Here is a 21604-nt window from a genome sequence, read left to right as displayed (position 1 = left end):
AATAAAACACACATCTACAATATTTACTAACTCAAACCATACATTATTCAGTAAAACTTCAACTAGTGAGTTGGACTTCGCTGATGATATCAGAGCTACATTCTCTGACACAAATTACTTTGTTAAATAATTTTGACCCTGTTGGTTTTGAATAATAACTGCGCAGACATAAACCTTATCATATGGTTAAAAGGCGAAACCTTTAGAGGTTACATGTAAATACGCTACAACTGGACATGACTACACAATTTGTAACAACCAATCAAATGAATGCAAGGAGCAAACAATTCCTAGATCTGACTGTTGAGCAGTTAGTAGTTAGTGATCAAAGATTAACCACATATCAATTTGACATAATTAATAAAATATCTCACTTGATAATTGAACTGTTTGGTGAATGCTTGACCTCTAAGCAATCTAGCATTGGCATCAAATGGACACTTCCTGAGAAACTCGGTGAAGTCATTGATAGCAGCCTGCCAATTGCCCTGGTTAAAGTAATACTCGGCTCTGCTGAAAATAGCATTGGTGAGCTTTGGGTTGAGTTTGTAGGCTTTGGCATAGTCTTCCATGGCCAAGAGCACCTGGTGAGAAAAGGAGGCAACTCACTCAGCTGATGTATTGTGTACTGACTGAAGTGAACTGTTTGATACGCTTTTGGCTCAACAAGAAGCATCTTCTAAATTGATGTGAGCTTTGAAAAGAAACTACTATGTTTCTCAATCGAAGTGAAAAGTAAAAGTTACAATTATATAAGAATAATAGGGACACTCAACTCAGTTGAACTCATTCAAGTTCTAAAAGGATTTGTCTACTCATAACATAAATTTACTTGCCATGAGTAAACAACTTCTATGAGTGAATACTAACTACCATTTGAAAAAAACTGCTACATGGCTCAACCTAAATTTCAAACAAGAAGTTAAAATTATCTTAAAAAAATTGAATTTCAAGCTTGCTCAATTCAGGTAGGTTTCTAAAGAAACATACCTGAATATAAAAAATAATCGGATTGTTATTGATAGTGGACTTTAACAAATAGCTGATTGCTATTTGTTAAAGTCCACAACATTTGTAGACAAATTTGTTAAAGTAATTAATGGTGCATTTAATTTTCTTTGATCATCAGATCATCAGTGCAGCTGCCAAATAGTAGCACTTTCTAAATACACAAGGGGTACCTGATCCCTCCCCTGATAGAGTTTGGCCCTTCGCATGTAGATATCCGCGTTAGTTGGCTGTATCTTGATGGCTTGAGTAAGGTTGGTGACAGCCATCGTAGGGTCACTTTGAGCCATCAGTTCAGCTCTGCAGTAGACATTCAATAGTAGTACAATTCAACCACACAATATGTAGACCACACGATATGTAGACCACACGATATGTAGACCACACAATATGTAGGCCACACAACATGTAGGCTACACAATATGCAGGCTACACAACATGTAGACTACACGATATATAGACCACATGATATGTAGACCACACAATATGTAGACCACACTGTATGTAGACCACACAACATGCTCCACAGATATGTTGTAAGGCAACTCAACTGAATACTCCATGTTGTTATGAGTTACATTTGTTCAAACTATGTATCTGTCTTAGCAAGATTGATCAACTTGCTATTGGCTGAACTAGCTCAGTATGTCCAGAAGGAAGAATTAAAATAAGGTGTGAAGCACACCTACCGAGAGATGTAGGCACCTGCGTGACTCCGATTGACCTTGAGGATACGATTGAGGTCTTCTAGAGCTTCAGTCTTTTTGCCTTGCAGCAAGAAGAGAAGGTGCCTCTGCCAGTAGCCGTGCACAAGTGAATCCTCAAGAGACAAGGCTTTGTCCAGGTTTTCTCTTGCAGCTTTCAGTTGACCGAGCTGTATATTGTAACAAAAAACAATTTACGGGAGAACAAAAGTCAATTGTAATGATTGTAATAAAAAAAGTCATTTTGAGGAGACTTGGTTGATAGAACCAGAAACAAAGGAGTCGTAAACAGAAAAACATTCAGATATCAAAACAGGCAAAAAACAGTTTTGACTATAAAATGCTGGCAAACGTCTGAAAAAGATATGGCGATAGTATATAGTTACAACTTTTAAATTAATACAATTTAAAACAGCATACGACGAGACTCATGATAAGCAATAAAATACGAATAAACTAATTCAAATACAAACAGCATAAGACAATAAAATATGAGAGTCTTTGTAGCTTCTAACATACGCTGCCTCAGAGCTATTTATAACCGATATGGCTTAACACATATGGTGCTGACAGCCTCACTGTATGACTTTTTAAATAGGTCGTCTGGGTTGGTTGTTGATGAACACAGTTACAAACTAATGACGTGTTTGTAATTATCCTAAAACATCCCATAAAACTTAGTAACTTACCTTGCGCTGGATCGCGCCCAGCCGGCAATAGTCAAATGGCAGCGCTCTGGCAGCAATTCTATCCTTAACCTTGGTAGCTTCTTCCTCTAAGGCTTCCCTCAGCATCATTTCTTCTTCAGTCTCATCAGAAAGTGGTTCAAGTGACTCAATCCTATGATACCGGAGTTTATTCACAGCTCACGATAAGATATGAGTATGGAGTGTAGACAATGAGCGGAAGAGACGATCCAATAAATAATATTATATCTGAGGCACCAGAGAATGAATAGACTAAACAATCATACTGGCTAATAGATCAACTGTACCAGATCATTTTTAAGGTTGAATCTACAATCACCACATGCCAATACCTTTTGATTTCTTGATTTTTTGTGGCAACATATGTAAACTATTTTTTCCATAAAAATGATGATGGACTGCCCAATAAAATTGCATATATATATGCAAGTTTATAAATATTATTATTATATTATTCAATGTATAATAGTTACTTCAGTATTCACATCAGAGTTCAAAAGGAATATTGAACTGTTTACAGAAAAGCACCTCAAATCCAGCGCTAGTAGAAGTGGAATGATACTAGTACCTACTGAGCCGTTTTAGTAGCCTCAAAACCAGCAACAAGTAAATTAGCTACCTGAGGAACTCCTCATCAGATATGACTCCTCCCTCAGATTTAGCGGATGACTTTTTGTCTTTTTTACCAGAAGAATTGCCACTCTCTCTGCTGATCCTTTCACCGGCAGCATCAGTCTCATCCTCTTCTTCATTGTCACTGACTCTATAAAGGAGAGATGACTGATAACAACTAGCTCTGACAGAGTTGCTATATTTAATAAACAAGTTACAGCTGCTTAAGGTGATATGAGAAATAGCGAACATACTCCTCTTCATGTTCGGACTTGGGCTGTTCAGGAGGAAATGTTTCGTCAAACCAAATATTCCAGATATCTCGAGCAAATTCTCTCTGATTTGCATTTTCCTAAACACAGAAATAACAGAGTTTAATGTACAGTCATCTGTGATTCAAATCATAAATTAGTTATTTTGTGTAACAAACTGTTGATGTTTCTAAATAACGTTTTTGTACGCTTAAACTGCTGGACTAATCTTTATTTCTGACCTTGACACTGACCTTGACACGCATGCCAAATGTACAGTACAAGTGCCACGGTTTGCACAGTACCTCAACTTACTAAGGCTTGGATCACAACTATATTACTGCTAGGGGATTAGCATCCGTTAGAGTAGATAATGCTGTAGTCATGGATTGACCAATCATTCTTAATGAGCCAAGGCTACATTAAAATTGCTTGTTTATTGGAAGATGTACAAAACCTTGTTTGAGATGAAATGCCTATAGGAATGTCTCTGACGTTATCAAATACACCCAATAGTCTCTATCATAAGCACTAAATTCCACAAAAAGTTATTACAATTTCGTGTGTGAATATCTGGCCAAAAGTGAAATTGAAATATGACAAAAACTTCCATTTCATGCGCAACAGCTCAGAAAAATGTTCAGACATTCAGTTTGGTGAAATTTTTAACAGCATAACAAAGTTGATAAACTGCGTAAAATTCATTGTTAGAAATAAAATACAAGCTCATACCCAAGGGTTAGGTACAGAAAAACGTTGAGATATGAGGTTGAATCTATTCTAAAATTTGCTATGTATATTAAAACCATCGTATGTTGAAACCATCTTATGATGGAGAAATTTTTCTTATAAGAATACCTATATTGTATTTTGCTTGTTTCATACCAGAGCCAAGGAATAACAAAAGAATATTTATACGTAGAGTAACTATATAAAGCCTTAAAACAAATGCATTATATGAAAGTATGTGAAAAAATGAAATAATATAAATTGAATTAATAAAGCTTTTTATTATTACTACTTTAAAGTTAAAACTGAAACATAACAATAATAAAAATTACATGACATTAATTTAAACCATATTTAGTGTAAATTGGTCAATGTAAGTTATGCTGTGTATTTCCATAACTCACTCCAATATTCATCCTACCTACACTAATGTTCTCATCTCTCTGAAGTAAACTAACAATAAATACTTCTTTTTATTATTACTAAAGTATTTATTGTTAGTTTACTTCAGAGAAATGAGAACATTAGTGTAGGTAGGATGAATATTGGAGTGAGTTATGGAAATACACAGCATAACTTACATTGACCAATTTACACTAAAAATGGTTTAAATTAATGTCATGTAATTTTTATTATTGTTATGTTTCAGTTTTAACTTACTCCAACCTTTTTGTTTTTACTTACAATATTACAACAACAGCTTTAAACAATTTGAAACATTGTATGATGCGGGTTCCTTGGTATGCCAAGCAAAATATTTGCTTAAATTTGAACCTATACGTTAAAAATTTCCTATGTAGATGCTTGACTGTACCAACAATGGACTAAGATAACATCTGACACTCACGGTCATATCATGTTTGGTTGTGTACTCTCGCCAGTCAAGGAGGTCAGGAATACTGCCTCTCCTCCGATCTCGCACATGTTGTGGAACTCTTAAGCCTCTCTCTGGCAGCACTACATCATAATGATTGACAGCTAATATCAGCATAACGTCTCAAGTTTATACTATATGAAAATAGCCATGACTCAACATAAAATTCTCCATTATAGAATAACTCAAAATACAGCCATTTGATTTGACCTTAATTTATTTCATTGGGCGATACTGACAAAAAGCAAATAAGGCCAGCTTGGCAAAGTAATGAAATAACAAGGGAATGCAATAGTAATTAAAAACGAAATTCTTATGATAAAAGGAAGGTATAGATCACATGTGTCAAACTCACAGTCCACGGGCCACATCTGGCCCACCTTGTAATCATATCTGGTCCGCAAGACCATTTTACATTATTGTTATTTGTGGCCCATCGATATGAAGCGCTGATATTATTATACTGCACAGAACTACAGATCCCATAATGCAACGCTTTAGCTGCCTTGCTGCTTACTTCTCAGGTCAATTTAACCTGAAGTTTGTTTCAGAGTGATATTCCTGTCTGTTTTTATCCATATTTATGTTCCAAAAACATTTAGTTTTAGTGTATTCAATAAATTTTTATCCTGTTCAGCACGCGACCTAAATTGTGTTTTGAATTTTAGTCTCTTGAACAATTGAGTTTGACATCCCTGTTCTAGATGAAGGGCGGTCAAGTTATTTATGTCTGTGTGTGTTCAGTGAATTTTATTTGTGGCGTGTAGCTATGAAGTGAGTGATTGGGTATAAGAGATAGTCTGTTGGAGAACTAAAGACAGCAGGTATTCAGAAATACTGAAGGTTCATCAAGCCCAAGGGCCACATAGAAACTGACAAACAATGTCGTAATCCGTCACCCAACATTTCTGATGAACCTATAATAAATTGTGTGTTACCTTTCCTCATGTTGTATATGGAAGTTGATCTCTTTAGTTTGTTTGGTGAGGAGTGGAGAAAAGCCTCAATATCCTCAATGCGAGAAAAGTCAACAGCTCTCTTAGCTTTAGCTCCACGAGGCTTCTTCTTTGGCAAGATAACATAATTCCTTCCGGCTGCAAGGGCTTGCTCTGCCAGCGAAGGCTTCGTTGTAACTATAGTAAACATTCATGCTGAAATATAACCACCACAAAATGGAGAGGTAATTCATAAAGATATGCGTATATAAACATAGCCCCAGTTCTGAGATTGGTGAGTACAGCTATATCGAAAAAGTTGGCCAGATATTGAAAAATATAGAACACAAGAAAAGTGCATAACCGAGCATGATAAAAAGGTCGAGCTGCTCATTCGTCGATCAAGAGAACAATTAAGTTGGGTGATAGACAGATGCCTGAACTGCACAAAAGCACACAACACACACGCATGACAAAGAACCATGTGATCTATAAATAACAAACGCTAACACCGTGGGCTGCCAATATATCAAGTCTTCCGAGTTTGCATGACCTTGTCTAACAAGCAACATATCCACAACATCCAAACAAAAGCTTTTCCCTGTTTAAAATTAAACCTAATTTATAGCGGCTCAGAATTTATATCAAACTAAATTGTAAGCCAATCTTACAACATCTCACTAATGGTCAAAGATGAATGCTTATAAAAAGAAAAAGTAATGAAAAATGAAAGCGGCATGGCAAGCGTAATAAAAGGAAAGAAATGTGTAGATGAAATGATAAAATAATAAAAGAATAGATAAGGGTTTTTGAGCAATACAATAAAGAGAGCTTGGTAAAAGAAAATGCATGCGAGACGAACACCAAAGAATACATGCCAGTGTTGATTGTCGGTTCTTCCGAGTCTATTTTCCATCTGACTATAAAAGCAGTTGCCAATATAAGACACACTAACAAGTGTTGTTATGAATTCTTCACTGTACTACTACTACCACTAGTACAACTGGCAGCGTGTGACCATATTATATGACCAGCAGCATGTGACCATATTATATGATCGGCAGCATGTGACCATAATATATGATCGGCAACATGTGACCATATTATATGACCGGCAGCATGTGATCATATTATATGACCGGCAGCATGTGATCATATTATACAAGCATACTAGATGTCAACTACTACGCTTCAACCAAACCTGAAGATCTTGTCTTAGCATAGCTTTCTGTAAACAAAAAGTACATGACAAACATACTTCAGTACATAGTATGAACAAGTATATACCTATGTATACAAGTAGAGTGTCACAATAGAATGTACTCAATGAAGAAAGGCCAAGCCATGATATAGCGATACACAGCAGCTGCTGCCACTAAGGGTATGACTCAACTATGTAGAAGAGCATTTACCTCATAAACATAGATAGTTGAAGCTGTTCTTTTGCAACGATATGAACATGCTTGTACTGATGTAAAATACATGACATAAATATATATAAAATATTACAAACATACATGAAGCAGCAATAAAACATATGTATAGCGATAATATAAACATACCCAATTCTTTTCTTTTCTCTTTTACTTGTTCATTCGTCAGAAAATAAACCTACAAAAGTCACTCGAATAAAACAGGCAAAGCTATAGCACTGCATCCATCATAAGTGGTTCGCGTATCCTTTCTCTTTCCAAACTAGTAATAAGCTATAATATTAATTAGTCAAAAAGTACTTGACCTATATTTAATTAAGTACTTGAACTATATCTAGTTCAGCAATTTTATGCCTGTGGTTTTCAGTTCACAGCAGTTAAAGTAAAACCATAACATTGTAAGATAATCACGAGGAACTTTAAAGAAACAAGACAGAGGTGATGGCTGCAGGTTGGGGTCATTTCTAACAAAAACAATTCTAAACTTGGCGTAAAAACTAAAAGATTCCAGCATCAGACACTTTTTTTCTTAAAACTAATAAAACTACAGACAAATAAAAGATCAGCATTTAATTCTGCCCTCAGTCAACTCCTACGCCAAAATAGTACTAAATACATTCAGCATTTTACCCTTAGTCAACTCCTACGCCAAAATAGTACTAAACACACTCAGCATTTCTCCTTTGTTATTTCATTCCAGGCATCGTTATGTAAAAATAACACATGTTACTGTTACATGTTACGTTACAACATGTAATAATATGTATAAACACATGTTAACATGTTCAACTGTTACATGTATGTAAAAATAATTCCACGTTTACAGCTCATATTTTGATTGTACTAATTAATTGACCAAAACTGAAACTGACATTGAGTGACATTATATGAAAAGTGAAGTTGTTCACCTCCGGTTCATCAGGAGTTGCGAGATCAATGGAGAGCGTCTGTAGCTCTCTGTTGGCTTTATTCACCTTCATCTCCTTGATTTGCCTCCTCTGCCTCTCCAACTCACCCATGGTAGAGGCATAATTCTCAGGAATAGCAACAAAGTCATCATTCAGCTCTATCAAAGAGGGTGCTGACTCACTTCGTCTGCCAGAGAGTTAAGTAAAACAACATAACACCTTTTTATCGGTCATATTTAAAGAGATAGATGAGTAACAACTCGGTTACACCGATTACACCTTTTATAACAAGTTTGAGTAATATAGCATATACTTTCGATCATACAATGAGTCAACAATATTGGGACCATAGCTTCAAGTCCATAAGCTATAACGAGAATTATTCTAGGTTATGCTAACCTCTAGTTATGAGTTCAATCTCTTATCATATTTACATCATGTGATTTTGTTCATGTATGGGCAACTCCATGTATGAAACAATATCTTATGATAGAAAAATCACTTCATTTTGTGCTAGATTTTCAGCGCTTTGAATTTTTGCTTCCTATGTCATTTAGCGGTTATATCAATTTATCAACAGGCTTTTTCATGTCTTATGCTCAGCACTATATGCTAAACATTACTGCAATTAATAAACGTTTCATAGCATATATGAAGCAAATTAGCATTACACATGTGTTAAATAAGTTGAGACATTTTTCAGATACGACAACCAAACAATTGGTAAAAGATGTAACAAAAAATGAGGAGCTACTAAAACACAAGCACGCAATTTCTCGTCTGAGCACCACGGTACAGCTTCACTTGTTCTCTTATGTTAAAACACTTTGTTAATTTTTTTTCCTGAGTTCTGGTAGAAAATCTACGTAAGCCATTAAATGTAAAATTATATTAATATGCTATTGTTTTCTTGGTTAATTTTTTGTCACATCGATGAAAAGATTACAGAATTCTGAACAGCCTATTACTGAGCAGCCCATCGCTGAACAGCATATCACTGAGCAGCCTATTAGTAAAGTTTCCTTTTTACAATTAAGATATGATAGTCTTTGAATTCAGGCAAGTTTTAAATAATACTAGCAGCATTACCCGTGTTCGGAAACAGATTTACGTAAAGCAATAGTTTTATTGAGAGTTGTCTTTCATACTGTAAAACAACTTCAAATATGCAATCTACTGAAATCTTTATGCCGATCAGACTGCATACGCAGTTGTACATGTCCATAATGTTGGAGAGAACAATGGAAATATGCAATGTGTATTACAGCTAGTCTACAATGCATCAGTCCCAAACCACTCAAATCGGAGTTGTCCTAATTTTGTACACAGAACTGATAATGAAATTGACATTGCTAGGCAAACTGAAGTTCTTCAAACTGACAGTATTAAAAAGCTTTACATATTTTAAAAAATTCTAGAAGATATTTCGCTATTGCACTGCTAAGCTATCGCCAGCATTTATTGAATTGAGACTTCTACATGCTTAAAACACTAATCATGACTCACCAGTTTTTCATCTATAGCCTGTGTTTTGACATGGTATATACAAACTGTGCAGCAGTAATGTGGTTGTGTTGATAAAATTTATTATCAATAAAATCTACTATATAAACTACATATATGGCCTCTCGCCTTTCTAACGTAAGGCATTACATCTGGGGCATTTTTGGACATTTGTCCCATAGAAAAATTCGGCCCTATACTGTGTTGCAGGACTGTAGTCAAGTGTGAAGTTTTCTGCCTATACACGGCGCCTGGTAGTAGCTGCTGTAGTTAGTGCATCTTGCTCTTGTCACCGTTTCATCTGCTCTGAAAATTCAGCTCACCGAGTAGCTGTTGTAGCTAGTGCATCATGTTCTTGTCGCCGCTGCATCTGCTTGGAGGATTCTGCACGTCTGGCCGCTGTAGCGGCTGCTCTGAGCCATTTGAGTCGCTGCTGGGTCAGCTCAGGGCAGCTGGGCAGACTCTGCACTTCTAGCAGCTGCAGCATCTATTCTGGCCTGCTCTCCATGTACCTGTGTTTGTTCAGCGATTTCTGCTTTTCTAGCAGCTGCTATTCTGTTTCGTTGTAGGCATAGCTGTGTTTGCTCTGCAGTTTTTGCACTTCTAGCAGCTGCAGTAGCAGTTCTGTTTCATTGTGGGCATAGCTGTGTTTGCTCTGCAGTTTCTGCTCGTCTAGCTGCTGCTTTGCGAATTCGGTCTCTTTCTCTACGGGGAATCAATCTGTTCTTGCGTTTGGGCAGTAGGCTTTTTGGGAGGCATTGTACTGCTTCATGCGTTTCTAAAAGTGAATGAGATGGTGTGCTTTTTTGTAATATACGCTGCTCGCTTTCTTCTCACCGTCACCTATCGCAACGCTAGGAGTGCCCATGCAAGTTCTGTAGTAGCTGTAGTTCTGTAGCACTCATAGCTAGAAAAAAGTAAAATTAAGTCAGCTACGGAAGAAAATGAACATGCTTACTATTACAAACGGTGGCAAATCCAATGTTTTCAACCCTTTCACTGAAGTGGACTCATGCGTTTTCTATGGTCGACCGCCGTGGACACATTTTTGCAACTTTCCCAGCAATTGCTAGTAATTGAATTTTAATATTCGTTGATAACATAACTAACGATCTTTAAGACTTTTATGGTAGTGACAGTGTTGTCCAAAGATTTCTCTATAAATTTAGCCTAAAATTTAATTTTAAATCTTTGATTGAGAATTTCCAACTTAGAAACAACCATTTTTTGTGTAAGTTTTGAAAACGCCACCGAGTTAGAAAACAATTACTTATGTTGATGACATTATAGCTGATTCAGATTTAGATTTTTGTGCTTACACAGATAATTAAAATAGCAATAGCAGCACTGACTCTGATGGTGGTGAAAGTAATGGTTTTGTAAGAATAAGGAACATTGCAGAGGATCGTTTTAGCTTCGTAGCCTCACATCGCTTTAGTATGTGAGGCTATGCGCAAAGTATAGATACAATGAATTTTTTGTATAGCAGTGTTTGTTAAAATGTTGGCAAAATCTACGATATAACCAAAACAAACGTTCTAGAAGGAGTTTCAAATTGAAAAAATATCATGAAGCAATATCGGCAAAATGGCTGGCAGTAGGCCGATAGCTAAATTTGTACATGGGTGGAAGTGAAAGGGTGATGTAGTGGAGGTGTGGCAATTCATAAACAACACAACATTGAATGAGAAGTACTCACCTTTGTTATGTATAAATTTAGTCGGTGAGAACAGCGTTTTTTCCAGGAGCCCCAAGAAACAAACGTTCACATGACCTTCTCGGTACGCGTTGGCAGTAAATATTAATTACATGTAAATTACTATTCATTCATTTATTTTATTTAATGAGTAGTACATTTGCATAGCTGTATACTTGTATGGGCACCTTTGTGTAGGAACTCAGGACGGTGCTTTTAAATACGGCAGCAACTTTGCTGTTTAAAACAGAACAGTGCCGTTGGGCACTGTAAAGAGGCGTGCTAACCAGAGATTCCGGTTAATGCGCCCTAGCGGGTGAAAGAAAAACCCCAGAATCGCCGTACCCTAATATAAGTCTCTTGGCTCAAATCATCAGAAAAAAATTAGCGGCTAATAGTCTGAAAGTACGGTGTTCACTACTCAGTTGGCTTCGTACGACCGAATGGAAAAAGAAAAACTGCTCTATATTTTATTTACTGTTACTACTCATATTAATTTAGTTCGCTTCATACGAACGAAATTCGTACGACAAAAAAAGGAAAGACCGCTCTATAAGGCAGACACACAATTACACAGACAGACAGCAATTGCCGTTTCTATGATAGATTTTTATGTATAAAACAGTTCAACTGGTAATATAGAGGTGCGGCATGACATTTTCGTAGACATATCTCGAATACCGCTTGCAAATGATTTCAAGAGCTGTCAGCTTTTGTAATAGCAGACTCTTAGCAGAAGAAGAAGTCATCAAGTGCAAGTAAAGCCAAGACACTAAACCCTCGTCTGGTGCAGTGATTGACCGGTATAAAAGCATGGTAAACCCTGCTGTTTGGATACTACCAGCCTCGTAACACTAACTAACATACTATGCCACAGACCTACAACATACAAACATGCCAGAATGCCTAATCTCAAACTCCAAGACCCTAGAAGGGAAGTGATCAGATTAGTTGCTGATTGTTCAACCAATAATATAGCATGACCACTTCCCTGTAAGGAAGACACCCTCTATACAGACCCTACCAGGTCTCTACCCACCTTGGCACCTGAGCAGGGAAAATCTGATCATCTGTGAGTGGTCCCTCTCGACTCACAGTACGTTTAGGCGACTCTTTTGTGTAATGAAACACGGGTGACTCTGACGAGGAGAATTTGGAAGGACTACCAGTAGCAGTACTGACGTCTGCGAGAAACAGATTGATGCAACAGCAACAGATAAGCAAACTCTTTAAAACACATAAAAAACTTATGGCTTGTAACATTTTTAACTTCTTAGGCAGCAGCAAACTTTTGTACTATTGTAGTAACAAGTATTAATATTAAGAAACGTGTACATTCGCCTTAATAAAATAGCTAAAGGTGGTATCATTACTACAAAATAAAACTGTAGGTGGTCTCATTATTACAAAGTAGAACCGTAGGTGGTCTCATTATTATGAAGTAAGACTGTAGGTGGTCTCATTATTATAAAGTAGAACTGTAGGTGGTCTCGTTATTATCAAGTAAAACTGTAGGTGGGTTTATTTTTATGAAGTAAAACTGTAGGTGATATCATTTTAAAAAAAAACAAATTATTAAATTAAAGAAATTTGGTTCAAACAAACTCTAAAACCTGCTCAATAAATGCTGATTAAAAATTTAATCCTGAGCTGCTGTGGTCAGCATCAATCTGCATTCACAACGTCACAGCCGCCTTTGTATCAGCATTTTGGTACCAAATCACATGAGGTAAAGATAGAGCGCCAAGCAAATTACATGAAACATGGTACATCAGTAAGTAGTTAAGTCAGCAATTAATTTTCAGTTAAGTTAATCTGCATCAAGTAGCAAATGACTGATACAACCAGAGGTATAAAGATATAGATGCAATTACAGCTGTGAAAACATAATCTAAATGCAGCAACACCAGCTATACCTTATCAGTTTCTCCATGTTTACGCCCTGTAATAACTTATGCTTGTGGTAATACAAGTTGTGAAATATAGCTAAAGCTCTTCTAGCCAGCAAAGTGTATACTGTACAAATTTAAGAATTATGAAGTGAGCATCTGGAGTTGTCTACTGTCTGCATAAAAGCTTAGCAGCAGTATAGGAGCAGCAAACTTCTCAAATTCACAAAATCTTATAAAATATTACATTTTAAATTGTAAACCAAACTTTGTCTTATATATCTGTAATAGACTTATGTGTGGAGGTATGTCAGCAACGAGTGCTGTCAACACAAGTAGTCCAATCATGTGCCGCCATAGTTGAGCTGTTATTGTTATTACCTAACATGACACATCATTCAACCATCTAACTATTCTTTCTTTTTGGAATGGTTTTACTCGATCTAGTGAACTGTTTTGAAGATGCTGGATTACACGGAGTGTGCCTTAAAAGTACACAAATGTTCATCAATATCTTACTGTTTCTGAGTTTACCAACGCAAAAATTTGCCTAAGTGTGAATATATCAGCTAAAACTCAGCTGTCATCTAAAAAAAAAACCAGTTTAAAGGCATAAAGATGATCTCAAGATCAAAGCGCTAGAGTAATTTGGGTGAAGCACTGTTGAGGATGATAGTTTAAATATAACCTTTGCTCGGGGAGACCAGAAGTTCATCGTCCTCTCGTTCATCAACCTCCGAGACTTGAGCTTCCCTTTCCTACAAACCATTATTGAAGAGTTACAGTTCTACAAGCCTGTATTTGTAACCAATATGTGTATTGACAGAAATACTAAAAAAGTGATTCGTATAGAGAAAAGGACTTTGAACATTTGTATCAACTGCGATTTCAAACTTTTATTTATCGCTCTGCTCTGACTGGTCAATTCCATTCAGTGACACTATTTTTATTTCTTGGGTTTAAGCACAGCAAAAGTCTGACATATTCTAAAACCGAATTCAGTGTAACGTGTTCAGTCTTATGAAACAAGGGGAGACAATTTCTTATCGAGTTAACTCAGTTCTATAGATTACTCTAACTCAGAACTTTAGCAGAACATCAAGCGTTATAAAAACACCCACCTTATATGACTTATGAATGAGCTGAGGCTCCTCCGATTCCTGCATCTGGACTCGCAGCAAATGAGTTAAATCCTGAGCCGAGTGGTAGCGCCTCAACAGTACCCTGGGTGACACATACTCTATATGAGTAACATATAGTGGTAGTACCTCAACAGTACCCTGGGTGACACATACTCTATATGAGTAACATATAGTCGTAGTACCTCAACAGTACCCTGGGTGACACATACTCTATATGAGTAACATATAGTCGTAGTACCTCAACAGTACCCTGGGTGACACATACTCTATATGAGTAACATACAGTGGTAGTACCTCAACAGTACCCTGTGTGACACATACTCTATATGAGTAACATATAGTGGTAGTACCTCAACAGTACTCTGGGTGACACATACTCTATATCAGTAACACATAGTCATAGTACTTCAACAGTACCCTGGGTAACACATACTCTATACTAGTAACATACAATAATTTAACCAGTCCCACTGTTAAAAGCCTTCCCAAAAAATTCCAGTTGTTGCCTAGCCAAACAGCATAAAAATGTTTAAGCAGATGATTGGTGCAGCAGATAATGTAAACAAAATCAACACTTGAGTCGCAGCACAAACAACTATAGGAAAGATAGTAAGAGCGGTGTGATTGAATATCAGCCTCTCATGATGTTGAGAGGTCTCATTCAGCATGAATGAAACGCATCCAGCATACTTTCTCTATTGCCTTATGGGTATTCCTTTGTCGTATACAGTCATACTTCAACTTACAAGTGTCTCGACATAACAGAAACTTTACATGCGAGAAAAGTTCGGAGTATATTTTTGCCTTGAGATATGAGACAAATTTGAGATACTAGCATACGGGACGATTCTCCATGCGGCTGCTAGGTGGCCAAGTATGCGAGAGGGAGCTTTCAACAATAGTATCGCCCGGTCTTTCTCATCGGATCACATCAAAAAAGTTTTAAAAAGGCTGGATGAAAGTGAAGGTGAAAGTGAATCAAAACGAGATAAAAAGAGCTTAGTTGGAAACATTAAAAACCTGAAAATGAAAACGAAATTTGAATTAAGTGCTGTGTAACGTAAGACTAAAGCCTATTTTTAAGTTTATGTATGGTAAGTTGATTTAAATTAAATTTAAAGGTTTTCGTTATCTTATGTAGCGCAACAAAAGTGTCAAGTCTCTCTCCCACTGCTGTTAGCCGCTATTGTCTGTCTTTTAAGCTAAGAATTAATGCAGTACTGAACATGATATGTAACATTATCACAAAATTTAATGTTGCATTTTAATGCAGATTATCACCACTAGATAAGCATTTGTTATTTTGTGAGCATATGTGGTGAATTCGAACAATTAAAAACACATTTTTTCTTAGTAATATTCTGTTCTTTTGTGTTATTCAGAGGCATGAACAGATTAATTTGTATTTAGCTATTTTATGCAGGAAAATTAATTTGAACTACGAGATAATTGATATACGAGCTCAGTGCCAGAATGCATTAAGCTTGTATATTGAGGCATGACGGTAATTTGAAAACAAATCTACAACCTAAACTATCAGCTATTCACAATTTCAAAAACCAAAACCCCAGAACACAAACATGGACAAGACTAATACATTGAATTAATGATAGGTTATGTCAGCAAACCTCTCAACATGATGTCGCTCCTCTGAGTTGACACTACTGCCTCGCTGCTCCTCGGCATCAGAAAAAGTATCTTCTGCGTCCAACATTAAGTCGGTACCTACACCATCCTCTTCTGTGACAGCACCGTAATACTCAGGGAACAGGTGCTCCCTTACATGGGCTGGTCTCATGCTCATCTGTCAGCACAGTCAGCAGAATGGCATAATTGGGCAACAGACACCTGACTGTTGCCTACTTGCTATTCCATTATTTTACATAATATTTTATATCCAGCCAACCAAATCTCCAAACAGAAAGTTTTTTCCACAACAGTAAAGAAGTAAACTTTTTACTTGTGAGCATACAGCAGTGGAATAAATGAGAGCAATGGATTGCTATGATAAGGATGTAAGGTCATGGTCTGACTGTAAAACAACAGGTTAAGACAACTCTAATGCAGCTTCAATTTTGATATAGGGTAATATAAAAATACATGTCTGTTACCTTAGCAGGTGCTGTGTTCCAGAATGTTCTCGATTCGTCTGAAGGAATTCCAGTTTTAGTTCCAGTAACAGAGATGGTTTCTTTGTCACTTTGGAAGAGCATTTGAGCTTTATTCTTCCAGTCATGGTAGTCAATGCCGTCAACTGTAAACACAGCAAAAATTCACGGTAATATTTTATCAAACAAGTACGTCTATTTCGGCTATCCGGCATTCAGCCAACGCGAAATGTCATGTGACATCTTAAAAATATTAAAATCTACCATTAAGCCTAGCATTGCCCAAAATTTCTTTCTTTTTCAATCAGAGAGCTTGCAGTACGCGTGTAGAATTTTAACACAAATTGCTACACTGTTTTTTGCGTGCAATCTATTGGGGACAACAATCCACGAATGCGTTTATTGAGTGCAATCGTCCTTAATGCATGGGAAGGTACATTCTTCAGTTTCGAATCAGGTGGGTGTTTAAGAGACTGTTTCACAGGAACCAGAGATAGTTTTAAAGCCAAATGTTTTTGGCAACCTAGACGAAGGCACAGAGTCTATATGCGTTAAGTTTGGGCGCGCGCACACACACACAGATGCAGGCACACACGGACGCACACACAGACGCACACACAGATGCGCACACACACGGACGCGCAGACACGGACGCGCACACACACACGCACACACAGACGTGCGCACACAATAACAAAGTAGTAATTATTAATAGAGATAGAAGATATCGTTATCTCTTAACCAATAAAGATGTTGTCGTTAGTTGTGGAAAAATGCTACATAAGTCAGAGTAATTTACATGTACGTATACAAACAAAGCAGCTCTATTGTAAAATCAGTTCCTGCCAACAAGCCTCCAATGCCATGACACATCCTTAACTTTAAATGTATCACCTGAAGAGGCCTCATCCAAGATGGCTCGAGCCGCAGCGCTGCGCTTTCGAGCGAGACTCGCATCGCTGACTATGTCTGGCTCCTCGCTAACTTGAAAAGAATGATCACTGCCTGTCTTGTTGGTATAGAGGTGGTGCTCATTGAGAGCCCAGCTGTTCTTCAATGCCTTCTTCATCATATCAGGGGTGTGGTACATTCTTACAGCACGAGCCATTTCAGCTGGCATCTACAGACAAGTTGTTGATTATCATAGCTATTTAGCATTGATGCAAATCTTGACAGAATTTATGTTTTTGCAGTCTAACAATAGAGCTCATCTTTCATGGCGCAATGATACAAGCTTAACTGGAAAACCTTTTTGTAATACATGTATGATGTTTCTATAATATTGTTAATTTGTTCATATTTTCGTAGTACTTTTTTATACTTTGGGTATCAATAAAATAATTTGCAAAGTAGAGCAACTATAGCATGGGAGAATAATAAAGGAGTCGGATTTGTGAACTTATGACTAATAACTGTCTTATTTTTACGAAATTTGCATATTTTGGAACCCATCTGAACACCATGTTTGGCACCCATCTAAACACCATGTTTAGAACCCACCTGAACACTATGTTTGAAACCCACCTGAACACCATGTTTGGCACCCACCTGAACACCATGTTTGGAACCCACCTGAACACCATGTTTGGCACCCATCTGAACACCATGTTTGGCACCCATCTGAACACCATGTTTGGCACCCATCTAAACACTATGTTTGGAACCCACCTGAACACCATGTTTGGAACCCACCTGAACACCATGCTTGGAACCCACCTGACCACCATATTTGGCACCCACCTGAACACCATGTTTGGCCGTGCAGCAATAATGCACATTCCTGTAGTAATTGGGTTGCCGTGGGACCGGCTCCCGTACCTTTGGGTCCGCATCAGTAGTTTTGTACTTTGAGACGTATGATCTTACTGAGTCATGTACATTGGCCAGGTGCTTGGTGACCTCCTTTTTTGTTCGCCCATCATCTAACAGCTTCGACACAAAAGTCTTTACCTAAAAATTTTGCGAACATAACTTGTTTAAGCCAGCCTTAGATTCTCGCGATTTCAACGCAGTCAAGTTGTCACATTGAGGGCTGTAGCATATTAATATAAGTTGGTTTGCAAATGAAAGCATATGTTCCACTATGACAGTCATAATCACTAGTTTTAAACTTCTGATTATGACTGCAGCTATGAAATGAACACGACTGAACTAAACTAGCGAATGAGGGAACACAATCAATCCTTTGCACTGAGTTACTCGATCTAATGTGTTAATTGACAAGCACCTGCCCATGCACAGACACTATATCCGCATGTGTCACTTGCGGCGCAATAATAAGGTCTTGATATGCCGTTCTCAGATCGAACAAGTCTGGAGTTGCCTTCTCCTCATATCCTTTATCATCAGCCATAGAACCTTCCTCTTGTTTATCTTGTTGTTGTTGTACTGAGAATGTGGAAGCAGAGGTTCTCCGACTGTGCTCTGATGATGAGCAAACAGCACCGCCATCTTGAGTATCTGTGATGCCCTATCAAAGAGTGACTCCAGGTTATCATACAGTACGTGAGCCAGGTACGGTGTTTGTAATAGCTAAATTATTGATGCTGCCAATGAAGATTACTAGAGTGTAGAGGTCAAGATGTCTGCTCGCTGTTCAACCTGAGCTCTTAGTTTTACCAGTGAGAATGTGTGTCAAAGTTACAGTGAGGGTCTGTGACTCTCACTAAATCCAGTTTTTAGAGCTATCATGTTCTCTCAACTAGTAGCAGCTAAATAAAATTATTTACATCCAACCACTAAAGCTAGAGACATACGAAAACAGTCTGTTGATGTCCCCCACTCAAAACCAAAAAACTACATATCTGCAAACTTAAACAAGAACTAAACACTTTGTTTTATTACAATATCATAAAAGTTTTTAACAAAAAGACTTGAAAGTAGCTGATAGTAATAATTTTTACAGACATTTAGACTTCCAGCAGAAGCAGGTCAGCATTTGTCCACAAATATTACAAAAATGAACTGAACTATATATAAAACAACAGCGACTGAGAGAAGGGTGAGTTAGAAAAAAAGCTACATTTAACACTAGAGGAATGGCTGACCACGTTTTTACCATTAATATTGTAACATAGAGTGTAGAGTTGTAACAGTCCTCTTGTAACAAGACAAAAAAGTGTTGGAGTCATTTCACTTAAACTCAGACATGTTCTAGACTGAGTCTAATCAGCTTAAAACTCTGTAATACAATATGTTATGTAGAAGTTGATTGGGTGCCAGTTTTCAACAATCTCTATATAAAAGTGCTCTTTAACATGATTGGCTAGACGACAGTCATACAAAGATGATGAGCAGACGCTACGTTTCGATGAACAGTGCAAACCTCCAGTACCTGTACCCTTGCTCCGCACAGACTGGTGCTCAGATGATGCCCGGCTTCAGTCATGTGGTAACATCAGCTACTAGGAGCCACTTAATTGGATAAGGAGTTAAAATGTAGGACTGAATACTTCTAGAAGGTTCTAGAAGGCATCACTGTATCAATAGGAGATATCTTATAGCAAACGTCTGCTACGCTGATAGCATTATTATGAACGAAGCAAAACTGAGTAAATAGCTGCACCTCAAGTGAATTGGCTTCAGGTGGGAGGCTGATGACAGGTGGAACAGGTGATGGTGCCTGGGAGGCTTCATCTGGCTTAGTATTTATCGTTTCTTCAGGAGCTGGAGATGCTGTCCCTTCGCCAGGCTTATCCAGCGAAGTCTGGCTTTCAGGCTTATTATCTGCAGAAGAACAACGAGCCAGTATATTGAATATGTGTGAGAAATCAGACAGTTGGCACGAAGATTAAAAACTTGTTTTACAATGCGAGTAAGTGAATAGCGACCACTAAAAAGGATCAACTGAGATCAAAAATACAGTGAATAAAAAGTGACCCACCGATATCTCCCAGAACAGCAGTCGCGTGTTTCATCACTCGACCCATTATCTCCCGTATTTGTCGATCTGCATCGGACTCTCTAAATAAAATAAGAGTTGGTTTGTTTTTACGTGCAGAATAGGTAAAAAAATAGTACGAGTGTACCACTGCTACACACCAAAAAGCTGCGCAAAAGTAGCATGCTGGTTTATGCAAACAAAAGATGACAAAATGTTATTTTAGACAACTTTTAAAGAGCGGTTTCATAGCCGAGAACTACAAGTCGATTGTGCAACAAAAATAATTAGATTTTTAATTCATACTAGGAAGTGTCGTATTTAATATAAATTAATTTCTATAATTTAATGCCATTTTGCTTTTGCAAAAGTCTTATCAATCATAAATATTTCAACTGAATTATCCACATGAAATGTTTGACTAAATACCAAAAACAGTGAAAATACATAAATTTTTTGACTTTAAAAATATGGCAATCAAAAATCAATATGTTGTATACATAACTACAAATAAAGAATTTGAAATCTATCTTGACAAAAACAATATGTGCAGCTGCCTGCAGCATACATAGAGCTTCCCATAAAAACTATAAATAAAGCTTAACATAGAGCTATACATTATACAATTCCAGCATCAATACATACTTCTCTCCTTGAGTAGTTTGTGTCTTTAAACTAGCTATAATTTCATCAACATTTCGCACAGTCTTTTCAGGAGGACTGACTTGTGCCTGCTTGTGTCTACGAGTTTTGCGTGTTTTACCTCCTGGCACTGCACCAGCAGCAATGCTTTCCGCTTCTTCTAGCAACTCTTGCACAGATCTATTGAAAAAGTGACAACAGCTAATAAAGTTCAAGTGAAAAGTATGGCTTAACAACATTGATCTCTCCAGTGAACAACAAAACAAAGTATTAATGTATTTCAAATAAAATAATGCACTCTTTACATACTAAACATAAACATGTTCAAGCCTCATTTGATTTTTGGTTTTCCATATTAGGTACTAACGGAATTTCCGGCGTTGCATGGGTATTAAAAATCAGCTTATAAACCGTGAGAAGTAATATAACAAACAGTGAAAAATACATATATAGATAGAGGCATTTAAAATCATGTTACGATGTACACTGACACAATCAACAGACCATGAGCTTTCTAGCCAATATAAGCATGCAATCGTTTTTCTTAATTGCCTAACAAGAGCATGAACTGCTGACACCAACT

The 21604-nt window shown here is 37.2% G+C and overlaps 1 protein-coding gene across 1 annotated transcript in view; it reads right to left on the bottom strand.

Annotated features, from left to right (window-relative positions):
* The window catches only part of LOC137390773 (uncharacterized), a 39808-nt gene that overhangs the window by 15524 nt on the left and 2680 nt on the right, over positions 1-21604 (bottom strand). The window contains exons 5-26 of the mRNA XM_068077092.1: positions 21025-21201; positions 20383-20462; positions 20065-20225; positions 18727-18969; positions 18240-18449; positions 17394-17619; positions 16503-16645; positions 16020-16195; positions 14371-14473; positions 13938-14007; positions 12400-12544; positions 8162-8348; positions 7383-7431; positions 6699-6740; positions 5824-6018; positions 4859-4968; positions 3286-3383; positions 3039-3182; positions 2402-2552; positions 1698-1882; positions 1182-1308; positions 375-584 (exon numbers count right to left, since the gene is read on the bottom strand). Coding sequence (XP_067933193.1) covers positions 375-584; positions 1182-1308; positions 1698-1882; positions 2402-2552; positions 3039-3182; positions 3286-3383; positions 4859-4968; positions 5824-6018; positions 6699-6740; positions 7383-7431; positions 8162-8348; positions 12400-12544; positions 13938-14007; positions 14371-14473; positions 16020-16195; positions 16503-16645; positions 17394-17619; positions 18240-18449; positions 18727-18969; positions 20065-20225; positions 20383-20462; positions 21025-21201 — 3232 coding nt within the window. The remainder of the gene's footprint in view (positions 1-374; positions 585-1181; positions 1309-1697; positions 1883-2401; positions 2553-3038; positions 3183-3285; positions 3384-4858; positions 4969-5823; positions 6019-6698; positions 6741-7382; positions 7432-8161; positions 8349-12399; positions 12545-13937; positions 14008-14370; positions 14474-16019; positions 16196-16502; positions 16646-17393; positions 17620-18239; positions 18450-18726; positions 18970-20064; positions 20226-20382; positions 20463-21024; positions 21202-21604) is intronic.

This window comes from Watersipora subatra, chromosome 3, assembly GCF_963576615.1.
Source record: "Watersipora subatra chromosome 3, tzWatSuba1.1, whole genome shotgun sequence".
Taxonomy (NCBI): Eukaryota; Metazoa; Bryozoa; class Gymnolaemata; order Cheilostomatida; family Watersiporidae; genus Watersipora; species Watersipora subatra.
Note: the sequence above shows the minus strand (reverse complement) of the source record. Positions and strands in the feature narration are given on the sequence as shown.